At 39.4% G+C, this 25,699-nt stretch overlaps 1 protein-coding gene across 11 annotated transcripts in view; it reads right to left on the bottom strand.

The window, feature by feature from the left end:
* Positions 1-25,699, bottom strand: part of LOC128260458 (alpha-protein kinase 1) — a 54,548-nt gene that overhangs the window by 2,898 nt on the left and 25,951 nt on the right. For 3 of the 11 annotated variants that reach the window (XM_052993475.1, XM_052993476.1, XM_052993484.1), the window contains 7 exons: positions 19,254-19,598; positions 10,832-11,015; positions 9,127-9,309; positions 7,759-9,045; positions 7,198-7,672; positions 6,456-6,761; positions 773-1,310 (listed from right to left, as the gene is read on the bottom strand). In XM_052993475.1, the coding sequence (XP_052849435.1) occupies positions 773-1,310; positions 6,456-6,761; positions 7,198-7,672; positions 7,759-9,045; positions 9,127-9,309; positions 10,832-11,015; positions 19,254-19,598 (3,318 nt within the window). Of the gene's footprint in view, positions 1-772; positions 1,311-3,615; positions 4,255-6,455; positions 6,762-7,197; positions 7,673-7,758; positions 9,046-9,126; positions 9,310-10,831; positions 11,016-12,208; positions 12,707-12,954; positions 12,976-16,092; positions 16,169-16,220; positions 16,830-19,253; positions 19,599-22,099; positions 23,100-25,699 lie in introns of those variants that run through there. The other 8 variants (XM_052993479.1, XM_052993481.1, XM_052993487.1 and 5 more) reach the window with 7 other exon arrangements.

Here is a 25,699-nt window from a genome sequence, read left to right as displayed (position 1 = left end):
TTGTATTAATGATTTTCCATTTTAAACATTTTTGTATCTCAAATAGTCTGGATAATTAAATCTATTTTAAATATAAATTAATAAAGTTCAAATGCCTACACCACATTCATTTATACTGATCGGTGAAACAAAGCTTTAAGTATAGTAACGAAAAACTATACTTTCTACCTTTTTGTATTATTTTTAAATTATAAGGAATTCATATACCAAGAAAAGAATTATTTTTTAATAAACGAGAAGGGTTACTTATTATTATTCAAATTCAGTTAACAGTTTTTTAAGTTTGATTCAAAATAACTGGTGTTTCTATAATCTTAAACAGCCGACATCACTGAAATCTAGCCTTCTACTATCTGCTGAATTAGAGTAATTGAAAATTTAATAGATTGCAATAAAAACAATAGAGTACCAGAGAAAATGTTTTCAAAATTATAAAAAAAAATATTTGAATACTAAAAATTAGCCAGTTAATTTGTTGTAGCCAAAAGGCGGCATCACTGAGATCTAGCCATCTGCTAGCTGCTAATTGCCCAGCGGCAGCCAAGCGTCTTTGCAGCCATGTATCTTATTTTTTATATGTTATATTTTCTGTTGGATTTTGGCTAATTGAGGCGAGGCAACTGTACCGTCGATACTAATTATAAAAGCATCTGCACGAGATGTTCAGCCAAATTAATTCGGCTGCCATGTGCTAATTGAAAGTCAGGGGATGGAGAATGGTGGATGGACTATGGAGGATGGATAGGGGATATATTGGGGGATAACCACTCACCGGGCGGAGGATGGACACGAACGCTTGTCGATGCTGATGCTCTTGAGATACTCGGACGGCTTGATGAGATGCGTGACGCCGTCTTGTGATTTATTGGGAAAACTGGGCGGCACAAACGGCAGCACCAGCTGCTTGTTGACCAGATTGGGTCCGCCCGTCCGCTGTCCGCCGGCCAAGTGGGTTTCCCCGTAGATCTGCTGCTGCTGCTGGGTGAGCTCGTAGTGGTCCTCGGCGGAGGAGCCACCTCCATACAAGCTGGGCGTGTACTGATGATGCTGGTTGCTCTGATAATGCGGCTGCTGATTGGGATAGCTTCCATTTCCATTTCCACTTCCATTTGCATTTCCATTGCCCCTCTGACCCTTAACACCCTCTGCATATCCATAAAAATGGGCATTGCTATTGTTGGTTGCTCCAGGAGCAGTATGATTTCCATTGCCATTTCCATTTACACCTCCTCCGGATCGGGAATCCTCCGGACTGGCGGCACTAACTCCATTTGTGCTGCTGGCATTGAGCAGCTTGGCTTTCTTGTTCGCTGGAATTGAACCAATTTATTTATAAGTTTTGTGGGTTAGCAGTTATCAGTCTGACTCTGGTCATGCTAACTTGAGCAGCCAGCAACTGAGCAACAGAAAATGCAGAAAATACAGAAACTACGAAAACCCCACCACAATGGATCGCTGCGTAGGCGCCTTTCACCAGACGGAGCACTTGGAGGAGTTGGAGCCCCAGTTGCATACGAAATACGAGCATGGGCATAACTAAATCAAATAAATTTTCATTTAGACAGTAGTTTAACGGCAGTGACTAAGTGAAGCTGACTCAGGAAATGACCAATAATCAAACTATTTAATATAATATTTACGATGCGAATCTAAATTAAGGAAATTTTAATTACATTTGTTATGTGAAAGTTTTATGAACTCGTTTTGATATTATATATTCTGTTGGTTAAAAAATGGTCTTATTGAGTCATGACACAATTTTGTAATGAATGTTTTAATGTCTCTTACAAGCGTGAAACTATATTAACGAATTTGTAACATCATTTATTATGTATTCTTTTGGTATTTAAATGGTCTTGTTGCAATTAAAATACAAGTGTTTAAAACAAAATTACATATTTTCCAGCATTAGCAAATATATTTTTTTATGTTTGCAAATACATAAAAATAAATAAAAAACTTCAAAGTTAATTGGGGCTAAAATATGATTACTAATTGCTTACAGATATGTATAATCGTGTATTTGATTTAGACGGGCCAGACAAAGCTGCAGAGCAAAAAGTTCCATAATGGTGAAGATAAGTGGGCCAACTTAAGGGTGTCTGAGATTAGGAATGTCTACAAATGATAAGCATTCAAATGTGCCTTTGATTGGGGCTAAAAGTCCACACAATTTTTGGATCGAACCTCGTGGCAGACATACATAAATAACAAGTTTAAAGTATTTTCATAGACATATTTGTTCCAATTTCATATTTTAATCTATGCTACAAATTATGTAGATTATTTTCCTTATTGCTCCGCTCAATCTAGCCCAAATCGAATGGAAAGCTTGCAGTTTCCTGGGAAATTAGTTTGATAGTTTGATGATTATCCCCACACACGGAAGAATAGCTCCCTTGCCATTGCCATTGCCATTGCCATTGCCATAGTCGTTGTCGTGGGAGTATCTACATAAAAATTGAATTAGCCGCAGTTTCCATGGAAGCCGCGTATGCAATTTCCAGGCAGCCAGTTAATTGGCCAAAACCAAGACCCAGACCACGATCTAAACCCGATCGCGCCGAGTCCCCAACTTTCACGGCCTCGTGGCAACCCGTTTGCACGGCGATCATTACGTGGTGGCTGGTGCCGATTCATGGCTGCACTCTTATGGCCAAACCACTCGCAATCGAGTCCAGCCTGTTCGGCACTGAATTTATATTTATTCGAACTGATGGAGAAAAAAGAGCGAACGAAATGCACATTTTTTCACATGTCCCCACACATTTTATCTATTAATTTGTGCAGAGCAAAGCGGTTTGCACTTGTCAAGTCCGCGGTGAAATTCGAAATTGGAGTTGATGTCCAGTTCGGTTTTGTTTGCTGTTTTACGAGTGCAATGCCTGATACTTGGCCTTTAAAAATGCAACCAAAAATTGTTTTTAAAGCTTTTTCAAAGATAATAAAATTTACTGCATTTTTAACTTAAGATTGTCTTTTATTTAATAAAACTAAAATGAGTCTAAAATTAAAGATAATCTTATGCTTAAGATTTCCCACATGTTGATGATTCTTAAGCATTAAATTGCAATCTAGTTAATCATAACAGTGAAAAGCTCTACATTTTTAGCTGTAGCAATTTTTGCAACTGCAAACTGAGCAAAGAATTAAAAATGACTGTATTGAGTTTCAATGACAAAATTAATTAATATTTGTGTTTTTTTTTTCTTGATTTAAGAAAGAAGAATTTCGGACCTTTAGAATAACGATGAGGAAAGAAAAGGAATTTTATTAGTATTACTCAGATATATATGCAAATAACTATTTATACCTTTAGTAAAATGAACAAGAATTGATCACTGTTTTTATTGAATTTAAATAAAAAAAAAAGAAGGCAATGCAATTTGCATTTATATTAGTTATTCTAAAGTACCAACAGCATACAAAGTTAATAATTTATACTGACATATATCACAGATCATTGGATTGGATTTGCAGAACTTAACAGGGGTTTGGAATCGGATTAGATAAGATTCATCACAATATATGTTTACCACTTAAATGTAAAAACACTTCACAAGCTATATCCTTTCGATATCCATGATTATATAGCATTTTTTGGGGATCACTTACACCGAAAAATATCGAACCGATGAAAGCTGAGCGTGAAGTAATTTCGACGCGAGTTCTTGTGCATCTTGACCGAGCCCAGCATGTTCATTTTGTGCACTGCCTATTCAAATCAAGCACATTCTCAAGGGTTTTGGGCTAGCGCGTGAATTGATGGCCGGAAAAGCGGAAAATCGGAAAATCGGGGAAAACTTGACGATGTTGCCTTGGCGAGCTCCGTTGGCAGCCTGAACTGGGTTCAAGCCATCGCCAAAGTTATTCACCCAAGACGACGACGACGACGACGACGGATCGTATCGAATCGGATCGCATTGGCTCCAAAAGAGAGTGAGACCACTGCGCCTCGCAAAAAACACGTTCACTTTCGTGGGTAAAAGTTGCGCAGATCCACGACCCGATTGCCAGCCAAGCACTGGGGGCGTGGCACATGTGGGCGGTGGTGCGGGTGGTGGTTCGTTGGTCGCCAATTATTATGGTGGCCAAATATTTGTGTGTGTGTGGAACACTCGCAGCTTGTGGCTGGCAAATTGCTTCCTCATCGCAAATCAGGGATGCCATGTGTCCAGTGTATATGGTATATGCATTTTCTTTCGAAGGCCTCTAACCCAACGACAATTGACAACAATGTTGGTTCAGACACTTGAACAAAAAAGGCCAAAAATGCCACACTTTTGAAAATGTGTAATTTATAGCAGAAAATTAACCTCTTAAAAACCTATTCTCGGAATATTATTTTATGAAGTATACCTGCTGAGATGTCAAATAAATCTCTGGATATTTTGGAAACTGGTTTTACCATTTTTCTGAATATTATATTAAGCCAATGTTACAAACATTGTAATAGTGAAATGAATATTAACAACAACTTTTAAGTTGTTTAATTTCTAAAACAATATTGTATGTCAAGTGATTGTAACTTACAAAAAAAACAGAATTTTTTTGTATACATATTAAATTTATTTAATAAATATATTTTCAATGTTTCTATTGAGCTAGGCAAGAAAATGTATAGATTGTGCATAAATCATTTTGCCGAGTGTGGCTCAAAACTCATGACTTATGCTTTATACGGCAGTCAAGTGGCTGGGATTGTTTTCATTGCTGGCACTTCCACTTTTTCACGTTTCCACTTTTCCACCATGCATCCCGACTTCCACTTCTTTGTTTTGGCCACATTTTCCACGGATCTTTGCCGCCTTATCATGTGAACGTCGGCTCAATTGAAGCCTCTCTCCACCAACCGCCTCTTTCACCCCCTTTTACCCCCTCCTACCCCTTTCTCCATTTCTCCTGCTTCATTGGACATAATGGGCAATTAACAAATGGAAAATCGGAGCCAACACATGTCAAACATGGCAGCTATTATTCGCATTTTTCAATTTTTTTTCGTTTTTGCTTCTGTAGTTACGACTTTTGTGGCAATTAAGTAAGGCCCGATATTTATTGTGTGATAATGAGGGGTATTGTTTTTAATGTCTGCAATTCGAGGAGGAAAACGGCTATTTGGATTTTTAACTAATCATTAGCAATGGTATCCTTAGGTCTAAAGTGTTGGAAATAGTAATTGATTAAAAAAAACTATGTGTTATGACTGTAAACATAAACATTATTGAAGAGGGTAAACTTAAATTTTAACGAAGTTGATTTTTAAATCAAGCAAATAAGTCTCAAGTGTTTGTTAATACCTTGTTCACTCATCTTAAAGCAAGCACACTAATTTCCTTACTAGGTGCATTAAAGTTTGCCAAACTGACGACATGATTAGTGTAGCTTTGTTAACACAACAATTACCGCACACTGCTTGAAAGCCAATACTTCAATCAAGATGTAACCATTATCCCACCGAATGGACAGCCTGAAAACTACCACTGAAAGATCAGGTTCTCCTCGGGCAACTTGTTTCTGTCTTTTCCCACTGCAGGGCACACACTCCACTACCAAGCTGAACATGACTGGCGAATTTCCCCTAATTGATCAATCAAGGCGGACAAGTGGACCCTGGACACTGGATACTGGACACTGGACACAAGTCACAGGCCAGTGACGATGCGGAACCCCCATTGATATTGCCGAAGTTCAAAGACCTGGCGAACGGTTGCGGAACTTTAATTGATTAATATTTCCACAGCTTCTTGACGGGATGACTGCCCATGATCCTAGTGTGACTGCAACGATGAGACAGGAATCGGGAGACATGGCTTTTTCGAGGTTTCACTCCCGGGGCATTGTTTGCCCCCATTCCATGGAAAACAATCGAAGGATTCGGCCAAATCGGTGCTTCTGGCTTAGTCACTTTCACATCGCAGATGTGACAATCCAGTAGCTTGCGATCCTCTTCACACATATTTTTTGGATCTAAAGAGTCCAGAAAGAGCGTCGGATTGCCGGCGCTATAAATGATATAGGTGCTCTTCGTAATCAAATCATTTGGCTCTTTGATAGCCTGGCTTTGTTTGTCGCTGCTCATGGTACTTCTTCAATTTTGTAAGATACTCAATACCAAATCTATCTAGTCCAATTTGATAACAGATCCGGAAATTTCAAAAACTTTTTCGGAAGCCGAACGTAACACTTGTTCTCGAGTTGAGAAGCCTTCAAGACCTGACAGTTTTTTCATCTGTTACTCAGGGTATCGAAATCGAAAGAAATTTTCTTTACAAAACTGGAACATGATTAGAAAACAAACAGCCCCTTTAAATTTTTTTTACAATAAGTTATGAGGTTTCATAAATTAAGCACAATTCAACTATGCATAAATGCCTTTAGACAACGCCGTAAATTGGATAGTTCTTAAAATTGCACCCCAACTAGTGTACAATATTCACTAAATCTTTAAGACTTACCCGAAATGGTGGACATGGTGCGATTGTGGTTGCCGCGCACCAGTTCCGATGGCCTCAAGCTCGGCTCCTCGACCACCTCGAGTCCGGAATCCGAGTCAACGGCATCGGCGACTATGGGATTGGGAGCCGGAACTGGCGGAGGAGCAGCGACGGTGGCTGGACCCAGATTCGGTCCAAAGACATTCTTCTTGTAAATGCCATTGTTGGCATTCATGTTGTTGGACTGCTCGGCGTTCAAATTATTGCGCTGCTGCTGAGCAGGTGCCCCCAATGGTGGCGGCAAGGGTGGTGGAGGTGGTCCATTAACTTGGTGGGTAATACAATAAATTCAAATTAAATACGAGTTCCAAGCTTAAAAATTTGTGTCTTATTTTATAAATTAGTCTTTTAAAAATTTTCTTTGCGTTTAAAGAATGTTATAACATTGATTCTGATGTCTAAAAGTATGCAATAAAACTATTTGCACAATATGACAATTTTTTTTTTCAATTTTTTTAAAATAAGAAAATTACTTTCTAAAACTCTTTTGAGTAAAAATCAATCAATTGTTACTTTTAAGAGTGTTAATAATTTTAAAGTGATAAATATAGACTTTTTTGTATAAAGTACAAATATATGATTTAAATATATTAAATTAATAGTAATCAAAAAACAACTTTCCTAAGGGAAACAACTTACTATTTATAGTATTTATATTGTACTGATAGTTAAGGGATACGTTTTCATTATTATCAAGACTCACCCACAGCCAAATTTTGCATTGGCGGCGCCGAGGAGACCCGCTTGAGATTCCTGCTGCTCTGACTGCCGCCGTTCATGTTGCTCATGTTGCTGATGTTGTTGTTGCTGCCGCTGATGCTGTTGTTGCTGTTGTTGTTGTTGTTGTTGCTGATGGTCGAGGTATCCGCCAGATTGTTGCGGATCATGGAGTTCTTGTGCGTCTGCTTGGTCCGCTCGGCCACATCCTCCGGCGGACAGACGCTCTCGTAGGTGTCGCTCTTGATGCCGCCGTTCAGCAGCTGATTCTTCAGATTCACATTCTTCGCACTGTAGTTGTCCTTCAGCGAGGAGTCGTACTTGCTGCTGTGCAGTCCAATGATCGAATGCGACTTATTGCGATTCAGCAGGCTGTTATTGTTGTTGTTGGTCAAAGCGATGTTGCTGCTGCTGTTGATGATGTTGCTGCTGTTGTTCATGTTGCGCTTGTTGTTCAAATGCTGCATATATGCAAATCATTAATCTCATATATCATACAAACTACTTGGGTTTTTAGTTAAATATTAAAATGTAGGTAAACTCTTACATGATTGCTGTACTGCAGCACAATGTCCGTGCTCCTGGTGGAACTGGCACTGGCCGAACGCGAATGGGAGCCACTGTCCCTCGATCGCGAGCGTCCCACGTTGTATTTGTGTTGTTGCTGCTGCACGGCTTGGTGTTGCAGCTGATTTTGCTGCTGCTGTTGCTGCTGTTGCAACTGGTGCTGCTGCTGGTGCTGCTTGCGCGACTCCTCGCGCACCAAATAGATGTCCTCGTAGTCGTGATCCCCGCCGCCATTCTGATTGTTTGGCAGCCCCTTGTGCGGCTTATAGTTGTTGCTGTTGTTGTTGATGTTGTTCTTGATGTTGCCGCTGGCGCTGATGTTGCTTATATTGCTGATGTTGCTGCTGCTGCCGTGGCGATTGAAGCTCTGGCTGCGCAGCTGCTGCGGCTGCTGCTTCGGCGAGTTGAAGCTGGAGGAGATGGACACCGACTCGTCGGAGCCACTGCCCGCTCCACTGGAGCTGGAGTGGACGTCCGCCTGGATGGTCATGGCATTGCCGGCCTTCGACTGCATCAGCTGGTGCGAGTGTGAGTGTGAGTGGGCGTGGTCATGGCTCTTGCCGTGCTGCTTCACACTGCTGCTGCAATCGGAGTCCACGAACAAATCCCTCACGCGGTTGTAGATGATATCCTGCGGATCGTGCAGGAAGAAGGATTCACCGGAGATGCTGCCATTCGGCGAAGGCGTATTGTACATGCCGCCATTGCGCATGGGATTCACATACAACCCATCGTTGGGTAGCAGGGCACCACCACCTCCTCCTCCTCCTACTCCCCCTGCTCCCGAAGAACTATTCACTCCCGGATTGCCACCCAGAGAGGACGAACCATTGTATAGTTTCTCGGACGAGCTCCTCGATTGCTGGGAGTACAGGGCATCGCTGTTCTTCCTCGAGATTCCCATGCCCATGCCCATGCTCATGCCCATGCTCATGGCCATGCCCAGGCCCATTGCCGATCCTCCAGCTCCGCCTGTGATGGCCGGTGGATGCAAGTAGAATGGCTCCACGTCGGAGCTCAAAGTCGAGGAGGACTTGGACTTGATCGTATTGCTGCGACTCGTTTGCTTCGAGGAATTTGAGTTTGAGTTGCAGCTGCTGCTCAGGTGTTGCTGCTGTTGCTGGTGTTGCTGCTGCTGCTGCTGGTGCTGTTGCTGCTGCTGCTGATGTTGCTGGTGGTGTAGTTGCTGCTGCGACTTGTGCCTCTGCGAGCTGCTCTTGGCATTGTAATCCACCGAAGTGCCATGCTGAACCAAGACATTCAGGCACTGCAGCATAAAAAAGGGTTTTTTATACATTAAACTAATATATGTTGTACTCAAATGTAAAAGTGTAGATTTAAAACCCACCTCAACCTGCTGATTTTCTGCAGCATCGTTAATTGGCGATTTGCCGTACTTATCGAGGGACAATTTCGCTCCATGATTGAGCAACCAACGGACTACGGACAAATGGCCCCGGGAGGCGGCAAAGTGCAGGGGCGTGGCTCCATCGCCATCCCTCAAATTGGGATCCACACCTTGATCTTGGACCTATTAGAAAAGAAGAAAAGTAATATTGGGTAAATGCATTTAAAAACTTATAATTTAATTTATAGGGAAATCAAAACTCTGACAAATTGAAATGAGAAAACACTTAAAACCAAAACTCTGATAAATTCAAATGAGATTATTATAAAAAAATTATAAAAGTTTTCTATAGAAAAACTGCCGGAATACAACTTCATTATAGACTATAATAATGCAGGTAAAATTAAATATCTTTTTAAACTTAATTGATCGATTTTTGTACTTTGTTTGAGGATTCGGATTTCGATTGAAATAAACACATTATTATTATTAGTTTTTACAGAAAGGGGTCCAAGATACAACCCCATTCGAAACGATCGACGTATGTCTTTTTAGTGCGAAACACAACTGCCACGCCAGCCATGTTTATTATGGCTAATCCATCTGAAAGCCTAAATACTTCGTTTATGTCTTGGCGGGATGCTGAGTTATCTGTTCACTCACTGTCCACTCAACTGTCTCAACTGGCTCCTTGAGCCAGTGTCCACTAACTCAACTCAATGTCTTCCAGCAGCGGCTAAGTATTCCGCAGACGCCTGCTATGTGGAAAGTGGTTTGCCAGCCGTCAGGCGTTGTGGCCATAATGTAAACTATTTAGTTCAATTTAGAAAGGTGGATTTTCCACTGGCATCGCGCCTCTGGCGATGATCTTGAAAATGCATTCTGGCCAATTGGGGGGCCATTGTCAGCGTTGGTAAATCTTTTGCATAAGCAACTCTCTCTCTCTCTCTCAGCACCTTGGCCACCATACCCCTACTCCTCCTGGTCATCCACCTCCTCTTCAGCCGGACGCATTTCCCGATTGATAAATGGCACTGGCCTGGCGACAAACTGGCCGAGAATCCCACTCGAGAACCCCGTTAAAGCCACCGAAACAGGACCCACAGAAACTAGCAAAAAGAGTCAACTACTAAGCCACACTGAACCAAAATAACACTATTTAATTATCATCTTGAAAAGGGTATTACAATTTACAAGCATCTGCTACCTCTATTGAAAAGCATCGAAATATATTTAGAGTGTTGCAATATCGAAATATCCTATGTCAAAACAATATATAATTAGATAAAAATGTTAATAACTTTTGTGATTTATCACTGAAAATAAATTCTTGTCGCAAAAGTATATCAATCGTTGTTCTGAAATAACTCTATTTGAAAGTTTTTTTTAATTTTATTGAATTTAATTTTTGAAACTGCCTAATCTAATTAGTTATAAGTAATAAATAGACTACTTTTGTCGGATAATTTATTTATAAACACGTTAATGAAAACTGAATTTAGTGTTTTTTTGCAATACATGCTTGTTTTAATAACAGCAATCTGTCCCCAATAAAACTAGTGTTTTTCGCCAGTGCCGTTGACTCTGGCAATTGACCCGCATTGCCTGCTAGAGTTGGCCAAGTTGGTCGTGTTAGCCATGCTAGCAGTTTGCAGTTGGAAGCTTGCAGATCGGCTAAAGGCCGAAATTTAAGCGGAGCACTCACCATCCATTTGAGGCAATCCAAGCAGCCCATTTGTGAAGCGGCATGGATCGGTGCCATGCCGTCGCGTGCACGGACGTACAAAGAGCCGCCGGCCTCGAGCACCAGAAACTTGAGCACCTCCAAGTGGCCCTCCTGCGCCGCCAAATAGACGGGCGTGACATCGTTGTCCATTTGCGTATTGGCGCTGCAATTTGTCGAAAAGAAACCGAAAACATTCTCATTAATTGCCATCCAGTTAGGGCATAAAAATAAAGTGTTTAATGGGCAAAAAGTTGCACTGAAAATTGGCCAAAAGTGTTCTCATTTCAAAGACCTATCATTGGCAATCATACATATGTATATAACACAATATATAAATAACTGCAGTTAATCACTGGAAACGCACTGGGTCACTGGAAAATCTTCTCGGCATTTTCCTCTTCTTTGACCGGTTTTCCACTCTTTTTATTGCGGAATATCATTGATCGATCGATTACAAAAAGAGTGGAGATGGTAGGCAGAGATTAATCAACTCCGCCATTATTGGAATGGTAATCTTTGGAGAATGTGTGGGAAAAGTTATTCACCGATCTGTCAAGGCGATTATATTCCCATTAAATGTCCACGGCCATTGATCGAAATTGGGTAACAAATTCGGAGATTAACTCGTAATCGGTATGGATGCAGTGACGTTTGTTATGTGCTTTTAAATTTATTATGTTTATAAGCAAACTAGAGTTGCAATTAAACAGAAGGTTTATTTCAACACGGGCTTTTGAAACATGATATGTAAAGTATTAAGTTTCCACAAGTTATGTTTTTATGGTAAAAATCTTTGATTGATTTTTGACCATTGAGTGAATTGAAAACAATTATTTTAATAGTGAATAAAGATAATACATAAAGATTTAATTTATATATAAAATCTGAACACACATTTGAACACACCAATATATAAGAGGTTTCTTAATGGTTTTTAAATTATTTGATATACCTATTAGACACCAATATATAATAACTTCCTTAACAATTATTATATTATTTGCAATCCGATTATAGTACCCTTTTCCTTGAAATAAATGTTTTAAAAAAAAATGTCATTGAAATACTTTCATAGTCCAAAAAATTATGTTTTTTGTGGTAAATCTTACACAGAATATATATTCTATTATTTAATGGTAAATAATTTTTCGTTTTATTGTTATTGTGTGTAGACTGTAAAATATTTTTGGATAATTTGAAGAGTTTTCTATTCTTGGGTCTCCCATTTTTTAGGGCTTTGGTATAATCATATAAAGTTTATAATAATATTTATATACATTATATTTAAAATGTTTCTGTAATTTTTAGGTGGTCATCCTTATCACTCATGATAAATTTCCCCTTGTTGTGCCCCACCTGACGACGCTGCGTCGGTTGTTCTGCTCCTTCCGCCCCACGCCGCTCATCATGGGCGTGGCCTCGTCATCCTCGTTGGAGTCCTGATCCTCGTCGTCTTGCATTTGCTGGCGCACCACCTCCACGGCGGCCTTGCGATGGTGATGCGACTCCATTTGGGTATCCTTCTGCTGATGGTTTTGTTGCTCCCTATCCCTTTCCCTATCCCTATCCCGATTCCGATCTCTATCCCTATCCCGATCCCGTTCTTGCTCCTCGTTCCTGGAATCCTGGAGCTCCTCGATGAGCGTGGCAACGGCTGGGGGATTACCCTCCTCGAGCTCCGATCCCGTGCTGCTGTGCACACTGCTGCTCAGGATGGCGGTCGTTACTTCCGTGGCGATGATCGTGTGGATGTCATTGTTCGACTTGGACTTCTGCTTGCTGCGACGGTAGGAGGTCAGGCTGGTGGTCATGCGACCAAGGAGGCCCTTCTTAACGTTGATCGTGGAGAAGTAGCTGGAGGAGGAAGTGGGTTGGCATTGGTTTACGGGTGACACAAGCTTTTGGTGTTCAAGTAACTGGGGGGGGACTGTGGGGTTGTGTGTGTTTGAGTGGATCTTTCTTTCAACATGTATGTTTTTTTTTGTTTTTTTTTAAGGGTTCAATGGCAGTGCGCTTTGGTGCTCATGGTCATGGTTTGCTTTGGTTTGGTTTGGTTTGATTTTTTTTTATTGGTGGACTTTAATTTATTTGCCTGGGCTTACCGTTCGTTCGATTTTCACTTTCGTTTGTCACAGCGTTTTTTTTTTTTTTAATTTTCCGGTTTTTCAATATCTTTGATTTTCCTTGTACCGTTAAGCACACTTACACACACTTACACACACTCACACACACTGGAGCGAAAGAAAATGAGTTCGATTTATGGAACTGGTTGAGGAAAAAACACTTAAATGTCTTGATTTGCATAGCGAGTTTTTGGTAGCGGTCTTTTGTTTTTCGTTTTTTATGATTTTTTGTTATGGATCATATACGGCCGGACAGAAGTACCTGCTGAAACCGAAAGTCTGCATTTTACCGACAGCTCTCTGCGGTGGCTGAGCTGTGATTAAACCCTCGATGCTCGATCTGCTCGACAAACTTCTGCTTCTTGCCTGCATATATAATATATGTCTATATAACTATATGTACAAAACTTTTTAGGTGAAATTAACGCTTAAAAGCGAAACAAAAAAACGGCCAAGGGGAGGAGGTTTTCTCTGGGGCGAGTTACGCCTGACTCCCAGTCTGAAATCTGCACTTGTCTTGGCACTTGGTCTGCCACTTGTGTTGCTGCCGTACATGTTGCTCGAGTTGCTCAAGTTGCTGGTGATGCTGGTGTTGATCGAATTGCTCGTACTGCTGCTGTTACCATTTAGCTTGGCCTGGCTTTCCACACAAGCCACAGTGGGGCAAGAGTGGGTGTGGATCGCTTCATCCAACGGGAGAATTATAATGGCCACTGATCACCGTGATCACGGCAATTTGGCCATCGCCAAAATTACAGGCCACCAAAGGCATACGTTTGGTCAAGCTTTTCAAACTTCAAATTGCCCCATAGTCGCAGCTGAGAGCTGAGTCAGGAAAATCGCTCACTCGGGTCTATTTTGTGTATAATACTGTTAAGTGAAATAATTGAAATCTCTTTTGTGCTTTATAAGACACAATAAACACTTTAATTGTTGTATCTTTTCGGTGAACTACTTCCTTTTGTAGAATCAGTTTTTAAACTACACAACTTATTAGCTTTTATTGTTTATATAAATAAATAATAAATTACAAATCCATATTTTGGACTATTGAAGGTTCTGATTTTTAGGAAATTATTTATAATTTATATTTATATTATATTCTTATTAAATCAGTCCTATCACATTATATATTTATTTATAATTTATATTTAAATTTTATTTCTACGATTACGTATTTCCCTACAACTAAAAATTTATAGAATTTACTTTAAATGGATTATTGAAATTTAAAAGTTTTGTCTTGTAAAATAAAATGTATATTCTTTTAAATTGTGAGTTTTATTTAAATATTAATGGGGTTCTAAAACTTCTTTACATTAAACTTTTGATATATCTCTGTTATCGAAACTCCCACTAATATGTTTACGAGAAAACTAACTTTTGTAATAGGTTTCTCCAACTTTTGGTAAATCTGTGCCATAGAATTGATATCCAAACCCAAGTTTAGCCCATGTCCCACGGTGCTTTCGCCCCAATGTGCTCCAAAAGATTCGGGGGCCGAACGGAGGCGTCGGAGGCGATGATGATGATGATGGGTATAGTGTACAGTGTATAGTATATGGGTACGGATACTAGTATCTGAGTGTCTGTTCGCTTAGTCAACTGGCTTACGACTTCATGGATATTGCGCACGGCAGTGGAGTTTGGCTTTGGCTTTCTTCGTCCGACTTCGGACTACTTGTTACATTTTCCAGCTTTTCTCGCTTAGAAATGAATTGTAAACCAATTAATGTTGATTTTTCATCTTTATCTCCCTCGGTCTCTCGTCTATTTAGTTTTCGTATTCGTATCTTGTGGCTTCTTTAGTAGGTGAAAATACAGTAAGAAGCATATACTACTACTATATTCCCAATATTTTTTTCTCTTTTTGTGTTTCGGTTTTCGTTTTGCGCCGCCATGTCTTGTTTTTTCCTCTATTTGCAATCTAATAATTATTTTTTAATTTATTTAATGTGTCTGGGGGCCGAGCAGAAAATGGAATTAAAAAGCGAAATAATTGAGGCGAAGCAGGAGCCTTGTTAGAAATGCCAGTTGACAGTTATAGACTCGTTTATTTAATTGAACATTTGCGTGCTCGAATCCAATGACAGACGATCAACAATTGGCAATCCACAATCAAGACTCGCCGATTGTCCATCGCTGAGAGAATGCAGAATGAAAGCCACGCGAGTGACACAAATGGACCCCAGGGAGATACAAAGATACAAGATACATTTGTATCTGTTTCTGTATTTGTTTCTGTATCTGCAGACACAATGAAGATTGTCTTACGCAGCGATTAGTGGGAATCTTCAAGTGATTTCCCCAGAAAATGTGGGCAGTGAGTGCCGCTTCTCGACTTGTCTTCTATGACAATTATCACGCCGATTTGGTTAGTTTCGAGAGGTTCTAAACAAGGCTATATATTTTCTGTTTAATTCTAGGCATCTTGAAATGTATGTATTACCAAAAGTTTTAGTGTTAATGATAAACATACGAAAATGTTCTTTTTATCAGTTTATGTTTAAACATTAACTTGTTTATCTATCAACCTTTAAACATTGTTATTAGTAAATAATACATGCAAAATTTATATTGCATTTATTTTTTCCCAATCTTTATTAAGAAAATTAAAGAAAGTAAATAGTATAGTAATACCTATGTATTTACTACAAATTGTCTTTCCATTATTAAACTTTAAACTCGTTTAAATACCTGATGTCAATGATAATTTATCTATAAAATATTTACCAATCTATAACTTTCTACAACGATTTATCACAGTCTATCTGAAAGTGACTGCTTTCTTTGATGTTGTTATTTTTATAAATCCCATTTAACTTACGGAAGCCTAAATGATTCTAATAGGTGTTTCATACTAAGTTATAGTTCATATAGTTTCTAATTCCTGTGACTTTTAATGGTTTTCAATGAAAGAAATTTTTTTCATAAAATATAATTGCTTAATCCGATGTCTGATGATAGTTTTTGCAGATGGTTCAACACTGTTCACTTAATGTCAATAATTTAAAACGCCTTTTCCGTTCACATGTTATAAGACCAAGCACAAGCACTCACTACCGAATATTTATGTTTCAAAGCATTTGATTCATTTGGATGCGCACTCAAACACACACTGGCAAAAAAAAGCAGAAGCTTTTTAGCTTGGCATCCTTGGCGTCCCGGTGGCCATTTAATTTCCTCGCTGCCTTGGCCAATCGATTAGTAGCAACTGAATGTTGGCCAAAAGCAGCTGTGGCTACCTTTTCATGGTTGCGGTTGCTGCGGCTGCTGCTGCTGCGGATGTTGCTGTTGGCTTGGGCATTAAGCCAAATGTTGTGGCTACTGTTTGCGGGGCGAAGATGATGTTGCTGCTGCTCTTTTTGTGCCTTGCAGTTCTTTGGTACACTGAAACTGTTAATTAATTCGCGTTCCGATTCGTTAACTGCATTTGAAATACTTTGAAGCGCGAAATTTTGTTTGCCTTTACTGGTGTTGCTGGTGTGGCTGCCGATGTTGCTGGTGTTGCTAGTGTTGCTGTTGCTGCTGCCGATATTGCTATTGCTGCTGGCTGACCAACGGACAGTCGCGGAGGCGGCGGGGGCGTGGTCGTGCTGCTGCATCGAGCTTCAAAACGAAACCGCACTAAATCCACCATTGAAATCAAAATTCAAATTCATTCTATGGCCGCATGTTGCTGCTGTTGCGCATAACGGTTGCTGTTAAACGGTAACAACTTGAACACCATCAACTATCACTAGGCATATATAATATATGTATATAATATATGTACTATATAAGACGAACGAAACGTAGCCCACGAACGAAAGCACCGTTCGCCTCGACTAGCCAAACGCGAATAGCCAGCACCACCGAACGCCAAGCGCCATCGAGTCATCGAGTGGCCACCGCGAACCACTGTTTCCTCCTCCTCCTCCTCCTCTTCTTCTTCTTCTTCTGCTGCTGCTGCTGCTTCTTCCTCTTCTTCTTCTGGGGGCGGGAGGCGGGGCAAACCAGAAAGCTTGACACCGAGCTGTCGCCAAACGCAATATTATCAAATGGCTAGCAGCGAGGGCGGATTGACAGGTCAAAGGAAAGCAAACGGAAGCAACAACTTAAAAGTTACGCCCCATAAAAAACAAAAACATTTTTTTTACCCCTTTAATTGTATATAAGAGTAATAACTTACTTTTGCTTAAATGACTTTAAAGCCAATAGGGATTGGTCTTAAATTCGTACTACTAACTTTCTTAAATATATTATGATAATGTAAAAAGAAATATCTTGAAAATAATAAGATATGTAAACAGGGTTAAAAAGTAGTTTTTTTTAAGTTATTTATAAAATCAATATTAATGGTTAATCTATGTAATAAAATTTAAATAAAATTGAATAAAAAAGAAACATACTTTTATGAGTTTCATTAACAAAATTTAATACCAAACTTATAAATCTGCCCTCGCTTTCTTCTTTGCAATATCAACACAAGAAGCACCAGCTGTCTTAAGCGAGGTGTCTTTTTACGCAAAACTATCAAACGGTTTGAAAAGAGGGCAGGTTGAAATGTCGTCAGGAAAAATAAAAAATATACTTATTTAATATTTTTTCTACATAACTATAATTTCTTTGAATATGTTTACTTTTCATTGTTTTTAAAGAATAATTTATACCTCCCGATCGTATTTGATCTTAAACAGTTTTTAACATTGTTTTTGTACAGAATTTAAACTTTAGATATTTGAAAATGTTTATTTTGGTTTGCAAATTTAATAAGGCCAAGATATAATATTGAAAATATATTTTATGTTTCCGTTTTTAACTCGTAACAAAAATTTCAATTTAGCTTACATGTTCGTTCAATTAAAAAATAAGTATTTAAATAATTCTGAATCAAATTAAAATGAATTCTAGAGCTGTTTTCATAGTTTTTGTTGTGGGATATCTTTTGACATTATTGGATCTGCCCTCGCTCTTACCTCTCGTTGCTTTCTGTGTCGCTGTGTCAGCTGTCATGTCAATTGATCTGCCTTGGCGCTTTGTAAATATGAATTTTAGTAGGCGATCGAGGGGAGGGGATGGGAGGGGTGTGGAGGAATGGTAAGGCAGGGGGAGATCAGGCGGAGATCAGGCTGTGCCACCGATTCGCATTCTCATTCTGATTCTGATTCTGATTCTGATTCTGAGTCCGATTCTGATTCCTTGGCCAAGTCCAAAGCTGCTCCACTTCGTGGCGAGTGTCGAGTGGGGAAAACTCGTTGCAACGGTGCTTTGTGAGGCTGTGAGTTTTCCAGTTTGACTCCAATTGAAAATAACACAAGCTAGAACCAAACCTGGCCTGGACTCGATTGGATTGGATTGGATTGCATTGGATGGTTTCGGATGGGATGGGATGCGTTCCGAGGGGATTGGAGCACGGAGGATGCATCTCGCTTGGCTGGCTCGCCTTGGCCGCTTGGCCACTTGGACTCCCATTCCCATTCTCATTTCCCAATTAAATGAATCAGCTTTGGACGCGTGCTGCTGTTGGAGCAGAGGAATTTAGGTGAGTCAAAACACCGGCCACGGATCGCTGGCCCACTTGGCCGCGAGTTTTCCGACCAAGTTTCGCCAAGTTTTCCTAGCTTTTCCTAGATTTCCGCCACTTTTAACTCGCCTCCATTCTTTCTACCTTGTTGGATGAGCTAATAAGTTTTAATTAGTGCATTTAATTGACTGCTCCCAGCTCAGCGGGCAGATAATAATTTCACAAATAAACTCTTCGTTGATTTAGTTTATGATAATCAGATCGTTACACAGACTTAAGAAACTTAAATTATTGCAATAAATTTATCATAAAATCCGAACTGTAAATGGAGCAAAAGAAATGGACTTAAGAATACTTTTTATGTGCTTATCTTGTTTAATATAGATTATAAAATTTAGTTTATGGTGTATACTTGATTTATTTAAATCCCTACGCAGGGTAAGGGTTTTTTTTTTTTTGCACAAACAAGTTAGCTCCGTTTTTTTCCACAAATATTTAGCCACTTGTTTTTGCTTTTACACTTATCGAATCAGATAAGAAACCCCTAATGAGAATAATTGTCGATGGTTAATGGAAAGAAACTGCATCGAATGGAAATGCAGACAAATCGAGGAAATAATAAAATACAAATTGGCGCCCGGCGATCGATTTCCCCGACACATAAACACAAAGAACGGGTGAAAAAAAGCTTTCACCCCGCACTCGAATCGCGATGCAACTTTTGGCCACATACTATGTATATATGGTATACAAAACTTGGTCATCCACTCACCAAATATCCACGGATGCGGCGACCAGCAGTTGGACGCAATCGAGGCAGCCACGTGCGGCGGCATAGTGAAGGGCCAGAGCTCCTCCGTTGGGTCTTTCGCTGCCGGAAACGCTCCCCGGATGGTGCATCTGGCCCATTTGCTGGCCCATGCTCCCTAGATTCATCATACCGCCCACTCCGCCCAAATAGGAGTCCAGCTGGTGGGCGTGCATTCTGCTCGGATTGATGCTACTATTGCTGCTGTGGTTTTGGTTGCTGTGCAGGAGCTTGCTGCCGTGCAGATTGTTCAGTTTGTTACTGTGGTTCAGGTGCAGATTCGGGCTGAGCGCATAATCGTTTATGGTTCTGAAAGGAACAAAGAATAATTATTCATTTAAAATTAGTTTATATAAATAACTTTTTAATATTTCAGGCTAAGAACTTTGTTGTGTAATTTTCTTAATAAAAACACTCATTGTAGTATAAAGAAACTTTAAAATAACTTATAACTATTTTTAACAAGCATTGTTTTTTTTTTGTATACATCTTAAGTCCCTTTTAAATAAATTATCATAAAGTACTAACTGAAAATATAAGGTCATACCAAATAAGTTAGCTTAAAACAGGACTCACAACTTCTTCACAACTTAATAAAATCCAAAAAACTGCATAAAAAAGTGACAGTTGCTTAGGAAAATATTGCCTACTTTTGGTCTGTTTTATAAGAAAAATTGCAGTCAACTTTTTTGCAGGCGAAACAAAAGACTTAAGACACAAACTTGAAAACAAACCGACATATCCAAACTTCCAAAAAAAAAAATATAAAAATATGTTGAAATATTTATTTTAAGCAAAAATAAAAGATTTTATGGAAATCAAATTAAGAATTAATGTCAAATTCGCTAAACTACGAGTTTCTAAGACAATAAAAAATATAAATAAATAGAATTGACATTTATGCGCATTGTATTTCTTTTGGTAATAGCTAAAAAAAAAAAACACTTTTGTCCTGAGCAGCTATTTATTTAATTTCTTTCGCTTTTCATACATTAAATAACTATGTGTTTGACAGCCATTTAGGCACAACCCGTAATTTATTAATTAACCAGGCGAAGTGCTGGCAATTATTTATAATCGCATCTGTCTGCGCATCTTTGGCTTCACTTGGATTCACTGGGTGCCCTTTTCCGAATCACTAAACCAGGTCAAGTCTACAGCTGACTCACTTGATTGCCGTTTCCGCGGCAGCAAAACAATCATAATGATAATGCTAAAAGAAACAATACACACGGCGACAAATTAATTGAAAGCTGAGAAGCGAAAATACCAAGCATTTGTGGGTTGTTGTATCTCGTTTGTCGCTGCTTTCCACCTGTGGCAGCATAAACAACAACCAAACAGAAAGCCGCGAAGACGACACTTTCTTCCAGTTTATTGCATCAACGGTGGCAGCGTCGAAATGGCAAATGAAAAATGGAAGCGGGCCGGTAGCAGGTGTCAACAAAACAGGGCAGGTGCCACGAAACCCCACAAAATCCCACAAAAAACCACAAAGCCAAAGCCAACAAAATCTGACAAAACCCACAAAAACATTCAGCTGAGAAAAAGCGAAGTGAAATAAGCGATTTGGCAATAGCATTGCAGGCCAGTTGGTCAACCAAAGTGGCAAAGTGGCAAAGGGGGCTAAGAAAATTATGATCTTTAAGGGTGTTAAGAGGCGCGGCCCAACTGATCCCTAGTTTGTGATATAATACGAAAAGCCAATAGAGAAACTTTCATTAAATGATTTAATAATATGGCTTATTGACTTTAGTCTTTCTGTGGTTAGTTTAAATTTGTTTATAGGAATTTTTCCTTTTCTTATTAAAATTAATTAAACGATTTATTGATTTACTGTTCACATATTTGAAAAATGTATGTATTTAATTAATCCAATTGCAAAAAAAAAATATTTTTATTTCAAACATTAATGAGTATAGTAGGCAGCCAAGCGAATACTGCTGTAAAATTAGCTACTTTTCAAAGGCATACTAATAAATTATATGAGTAAAAATTTCATTCCTCAAAACAAAATATTTAACTATTAATCATTAATCTTTATGCATCGATTAGTTTTAAATAAAGAAAATAGTCTATGGCTTTTTAAGTACGTTCGTTAGACATTTTACATTTAAACCCAGCCACAAAACGTCTTTAAAAATCTATTGGCAGTTAGATATCCCAGAAAAGATATATTGGAGAGGAAGGGGATTGTCAAAGGCGAAAGCTTGGAATAAGTGGAAGAACAGAGAACGGAAGAAAATAATCATTTAAGAAATTATACTCGTGCAGATCTGTGGGTTTTTGTGAAATGGGAAACACTGAAAGTTGGTGGGAAATTTGCCTGACTCTTTGGAAGCAAAAGAGTTTGCACAAAACCCGATGGATTAATCAATAACAAAAATAAGCAATATTTCTGATTTCCATTTGAGATTTAGTAGATTTTCTACTAAATGTGGCTAAGTTTAAAATTAAACCATTAAAATTCTTGCTTATAGACTGTATTTTTTAACTCTCTATTAAATGTAAAACATCTTTGTACGAAATCTGGGATACAAATCAATACAAATTTAAAGAAATACTTGCATAATCGTTTCTTTAGAATCATAAGATGAGATTTAAAAACAGGACACTTTGTTGCACTTAAAAAATAATAATTTAAATTGTTTGCACTATATGTTTGTCAATATTTTTCCTGATTTTCTTTGTTATCTATTTATCCATACTCCACTGTGGCTAATTGATTTTGGCGCTCATCTATTTTAAAGCTCAATTTGTGTGTTCTTGTTTGGCGCTATTTTTTGCTTTTTTCTGGCGATTTCTTTTACCTCAATTTGATGGCAATGTCGCGGCACTTGACGCATGGCACCTGGTCGCCTTCCTTCGTCATCGGCATGGCTGCACTGCCTCCCTTTTCCGGCGGTGATATGGTGGCATACCGGGGTTCCTCCTTCTCCTCCTCCTGATCCTCCGGCTTGTCCGCCTCCGCCTCAGCCTCCGTTTCGCTGGCAAAGTCCACGACCAGTTCCTCGCTGGCATCCTGATGCACCTGCCGCTTGCTAAAGTAGCCCACATGCTGTTCCACTCCGGCATTGGCGTCGAGTAGGATGCGCTCGTAGGCGGCACTCTCGTTCTCGGAGAGGGCGAAACGCTGCTCGAAAACCCTGGCGGGCAGGGCACTCTTGCGGAGCACCTCCATCCGCTTGTGCCGCAGTTCGATGGAGAAGATCAGGCGGACACGGACCAAACGCCGCAGACCCTGATGCGTGGACCGGGCACGCTGCAAACGGCGTCGCTGCTGCTTCAGCTCCAACTTCTCCAGACCCTTGAGCGATTTGGGATCGACCAGGCCGTGGTTGTAGTCCGCTATGGAGGTGAGGTCCAGGGCGGAGCGAGTGCGTCGCCAGGGCACCAAGTCGAAGTGGGCACCCGCCCAGGGATGGAAGTTCACCTGACTGACGTTCGTGCTGCGATCCTGCTTCAGTATCCAATCCGATGACTGCTGCTGCTCCTTGGTCACGCGGACGTGATCGTTGCGGGCCGCTGCCTGCGGCTTGTGGCGCTTGTATCGCGGCACAAGGGTGGCCTCCAACATCCGGGCATCCAGACCGTAGTCCCGACGCAGCTGCTCCAGTTCCCTGCTGCTGGCCGTAAACTGAGCACCGTTCCACACGATCACCGGCGCACAACTGGCCATTTTTTCCCGACTCTCCGTTGCGTTTCCCACCCCGAAAGTTCTTTCTTCTGCTCGACCAGTATTATTATGTGATTATTATGTTTTCGAAACCCGCTTTCCGGTTTCCGTTCGGCAATGTCGCGTTTGTCGCGTCCGCGCTCCGTGACGCCGGCGACGCAAATGTTAGCTAGCTGGCTGGCCAAAAAAAAATTCAAACTCCAAATCCGCAGTCGATTCCTATGCAAAAACGTTGCGCCAACTGCGCTGCTGCCAACAAAACGACAAACGCCAAACGCCAAACGCCACTCATGATTAAGAGTTTTCTGTTTTCTGTTATTGTTAGTGTTATTGGAGTTGCTTGTGTTGCTGCTTTGTGTGCTGCTTGTTGATGCTACTGTTGCTGCTGCTACACGCAAAGAAAATCTGCCTAACTATATTATTTTTATATTTTTAGGTATTTACATTTTTGGTTTTTTAAAGTTTACTTTAAAGAACAGTGTTTAAAATCAATAGAAGGAAAAACAAAATAATGATTTTAAAAATCTAAGAATAAATTAACTTCAATGCCTTTAACAAAAATCCAATTAACAATAAAAAAAATGGTTTACTATATATGCATTTGTAAATTTTGTAAAAATTATGTTATTTACATATACTTCTTATAATTTTGTAATCTGCATAATATGGTAAAATAACTTAAATAAATGTTATTATCTCCTTTTTTTTAAATTTAGCTATACAACTTTATTTTGGCATTACATATAAGAATAGTTAAAAAAAGCTTAGCTTATAGTTGTTTTTTCAGGTTTTATGAATATAACATTATCATTTCTTCTTCACGTTTAAGCTAGATTATTGCCATATTTATAATCACATTAATTATTATAACACCCAATTGATCACAATATCGAGTTGTATTTCCTCTCTGTGTATCACTGATGTTTGCTCAACATTGAAAGAGTCGCGGGCTTAGCTGCCCCCTTTGATTGTATTATTTATTTATTTTTCACGCTCACTGCCATGTCAACTCTGCTCTGGGGCAACTCTCTGCCGGCGTCGACGTCGACGTCGCTTCACATGGTTGCGCACGCGTCAACAACAACAACTACGTATAATAATATTAACTAAACTCCATCGTTGCTGGAATTATCGCTGCTGTTGCTGGGCATTCAACAATTTGAGTTCACAATTGTATTCTCGGCTAATTGACAGCATCGGGCCATTGGCATTGTAGCGGTCAAATTGACCAACAATTGCAATAAAACATATGAAATAAGCTCTTTGATGGTATAGAATGAATATGAAACCTATAAATCATCCCCAAGCCTATATGAATCACTAAGCAACCAATAATACTTTAACACCCAATTTTATTAATATTGAAATGCTTTATAACAACCTTTAATTGTTGAAAATTTTAGAGTTCTTTTATAATTATGATTAAAATATAAAAAAAAAAAAACGTAAACGCAAATTCAATAAGTTATCCAGCCTTTGAAAATATTCTAATAGCCCAACATGTATTTATTTAGACCTTAGAATTGTAAACAGTGTTTTTATAATATCAATAATATTTTAATTCAACAACCATGCTGAACTACTGTGTTTTTTTTTTCAAATAAGAAAGGTAGGTAGTACTTAAGTGTGCCTTAAACCTTACAAATTCAAAATAACAAGGCTCTGTTTTCAATCACCTTAAGTAATATTATTAATTTCAGCTTGTTGAAGCCAACTTCATCATCGTTTTTAATTTGCCTCATCGAAATTTAACTAATTTCCATAGAAAATATGCAATTAAGTTGCAAAATATCCGCCTAGTGTTTAGAGTTCTCATTGCCTTTTAGACATTTTCCACATGAAGTGCGCTTTGAACGCGAAGCATGCCAAATATCAATTATGCTTTATACTATATATATAGAGTTTGTGCCCCTAGAACAGGCTCAACTCAAGCGTGGCGAAATTAAATGAATTGGGGGGCTGGTTTGCAGCTTCTTGAGTGGCAAATGACTAACTTCCCCCCGTTTTTCCCCTGGGTTTTCCATTTCCACTTGTGTTGTGAGTCATAGAACAGCGTGTGCAAATGGCGTGAAGAGTTTTCATGATTTCTGGTTCAATGGCGTTAAGACTGCGGGTGTCACACGAAAATTTCGTGGATTTCAGACCCTCGAAAAACTTATGACTATGTCCTCAACCTCTGCGTAATATCATTCATTCTCTCTGGGCCATCATCATGCGACACACAAAGGGCAATGAAAATGAAAATGAAAACGCCAGAGATGAGAGCCATTAGGTGACTTAGAAAGGCTGGCATTGGGTTCAGCAGAGTCGTAGTTATAATGCAAATATAACAGAGCACATTATAGTATAATGGAAGTCCGTCCATCCGCATTTCACGTATTTCCCATTCAAATTCAAATTCAGTTTTGGCCGAAGGTTGCCCAAATCGCATCCATTCAGTCCATCAAAGTGGTGTGACACACATCCCAAATATCAATAATATTTATTGTATTTATTGTATTTACTCTTGGCTCACTTTGCCCGTAGGCACTCGGCGAAAAATTGCGCAAGGAGTTTGTATTTTGATTTGTGTTTTCTGCATTTTAATTAGCATAAAGATAATCAAGCATTGGCCAAAAACACAGAACCGTTAGAATTATTTGGGATTTAGCTTTATCTCTATACAAATTATTGTTTGCTAGTCCCCACAAAAAAAATTAAATAATATTGTCTTAGCAGATTTCTCTTTGGATAA

Source organism: Drosophila gunungcola (genome assembly GCF_025200985.1).
Source record: "Drosophila gunungcola strain Sukarami chromosome X unlocalized genomic scaffold, Dgunungcola_SK_2 000023F, whole genome shotgun sequence".
NCBI classification, from domain to species: domain Eukaryota; kingdom Metazoa; phylum Arthropoda; class Insecta; order Diptera; family Drosophilidae; genus Drosophila; species Drosophila gunungcola.
Note: the sequence above shows the minus strand (reverse complement) of the source record. Positions and strands in the feature narration are given on the sequence as shown.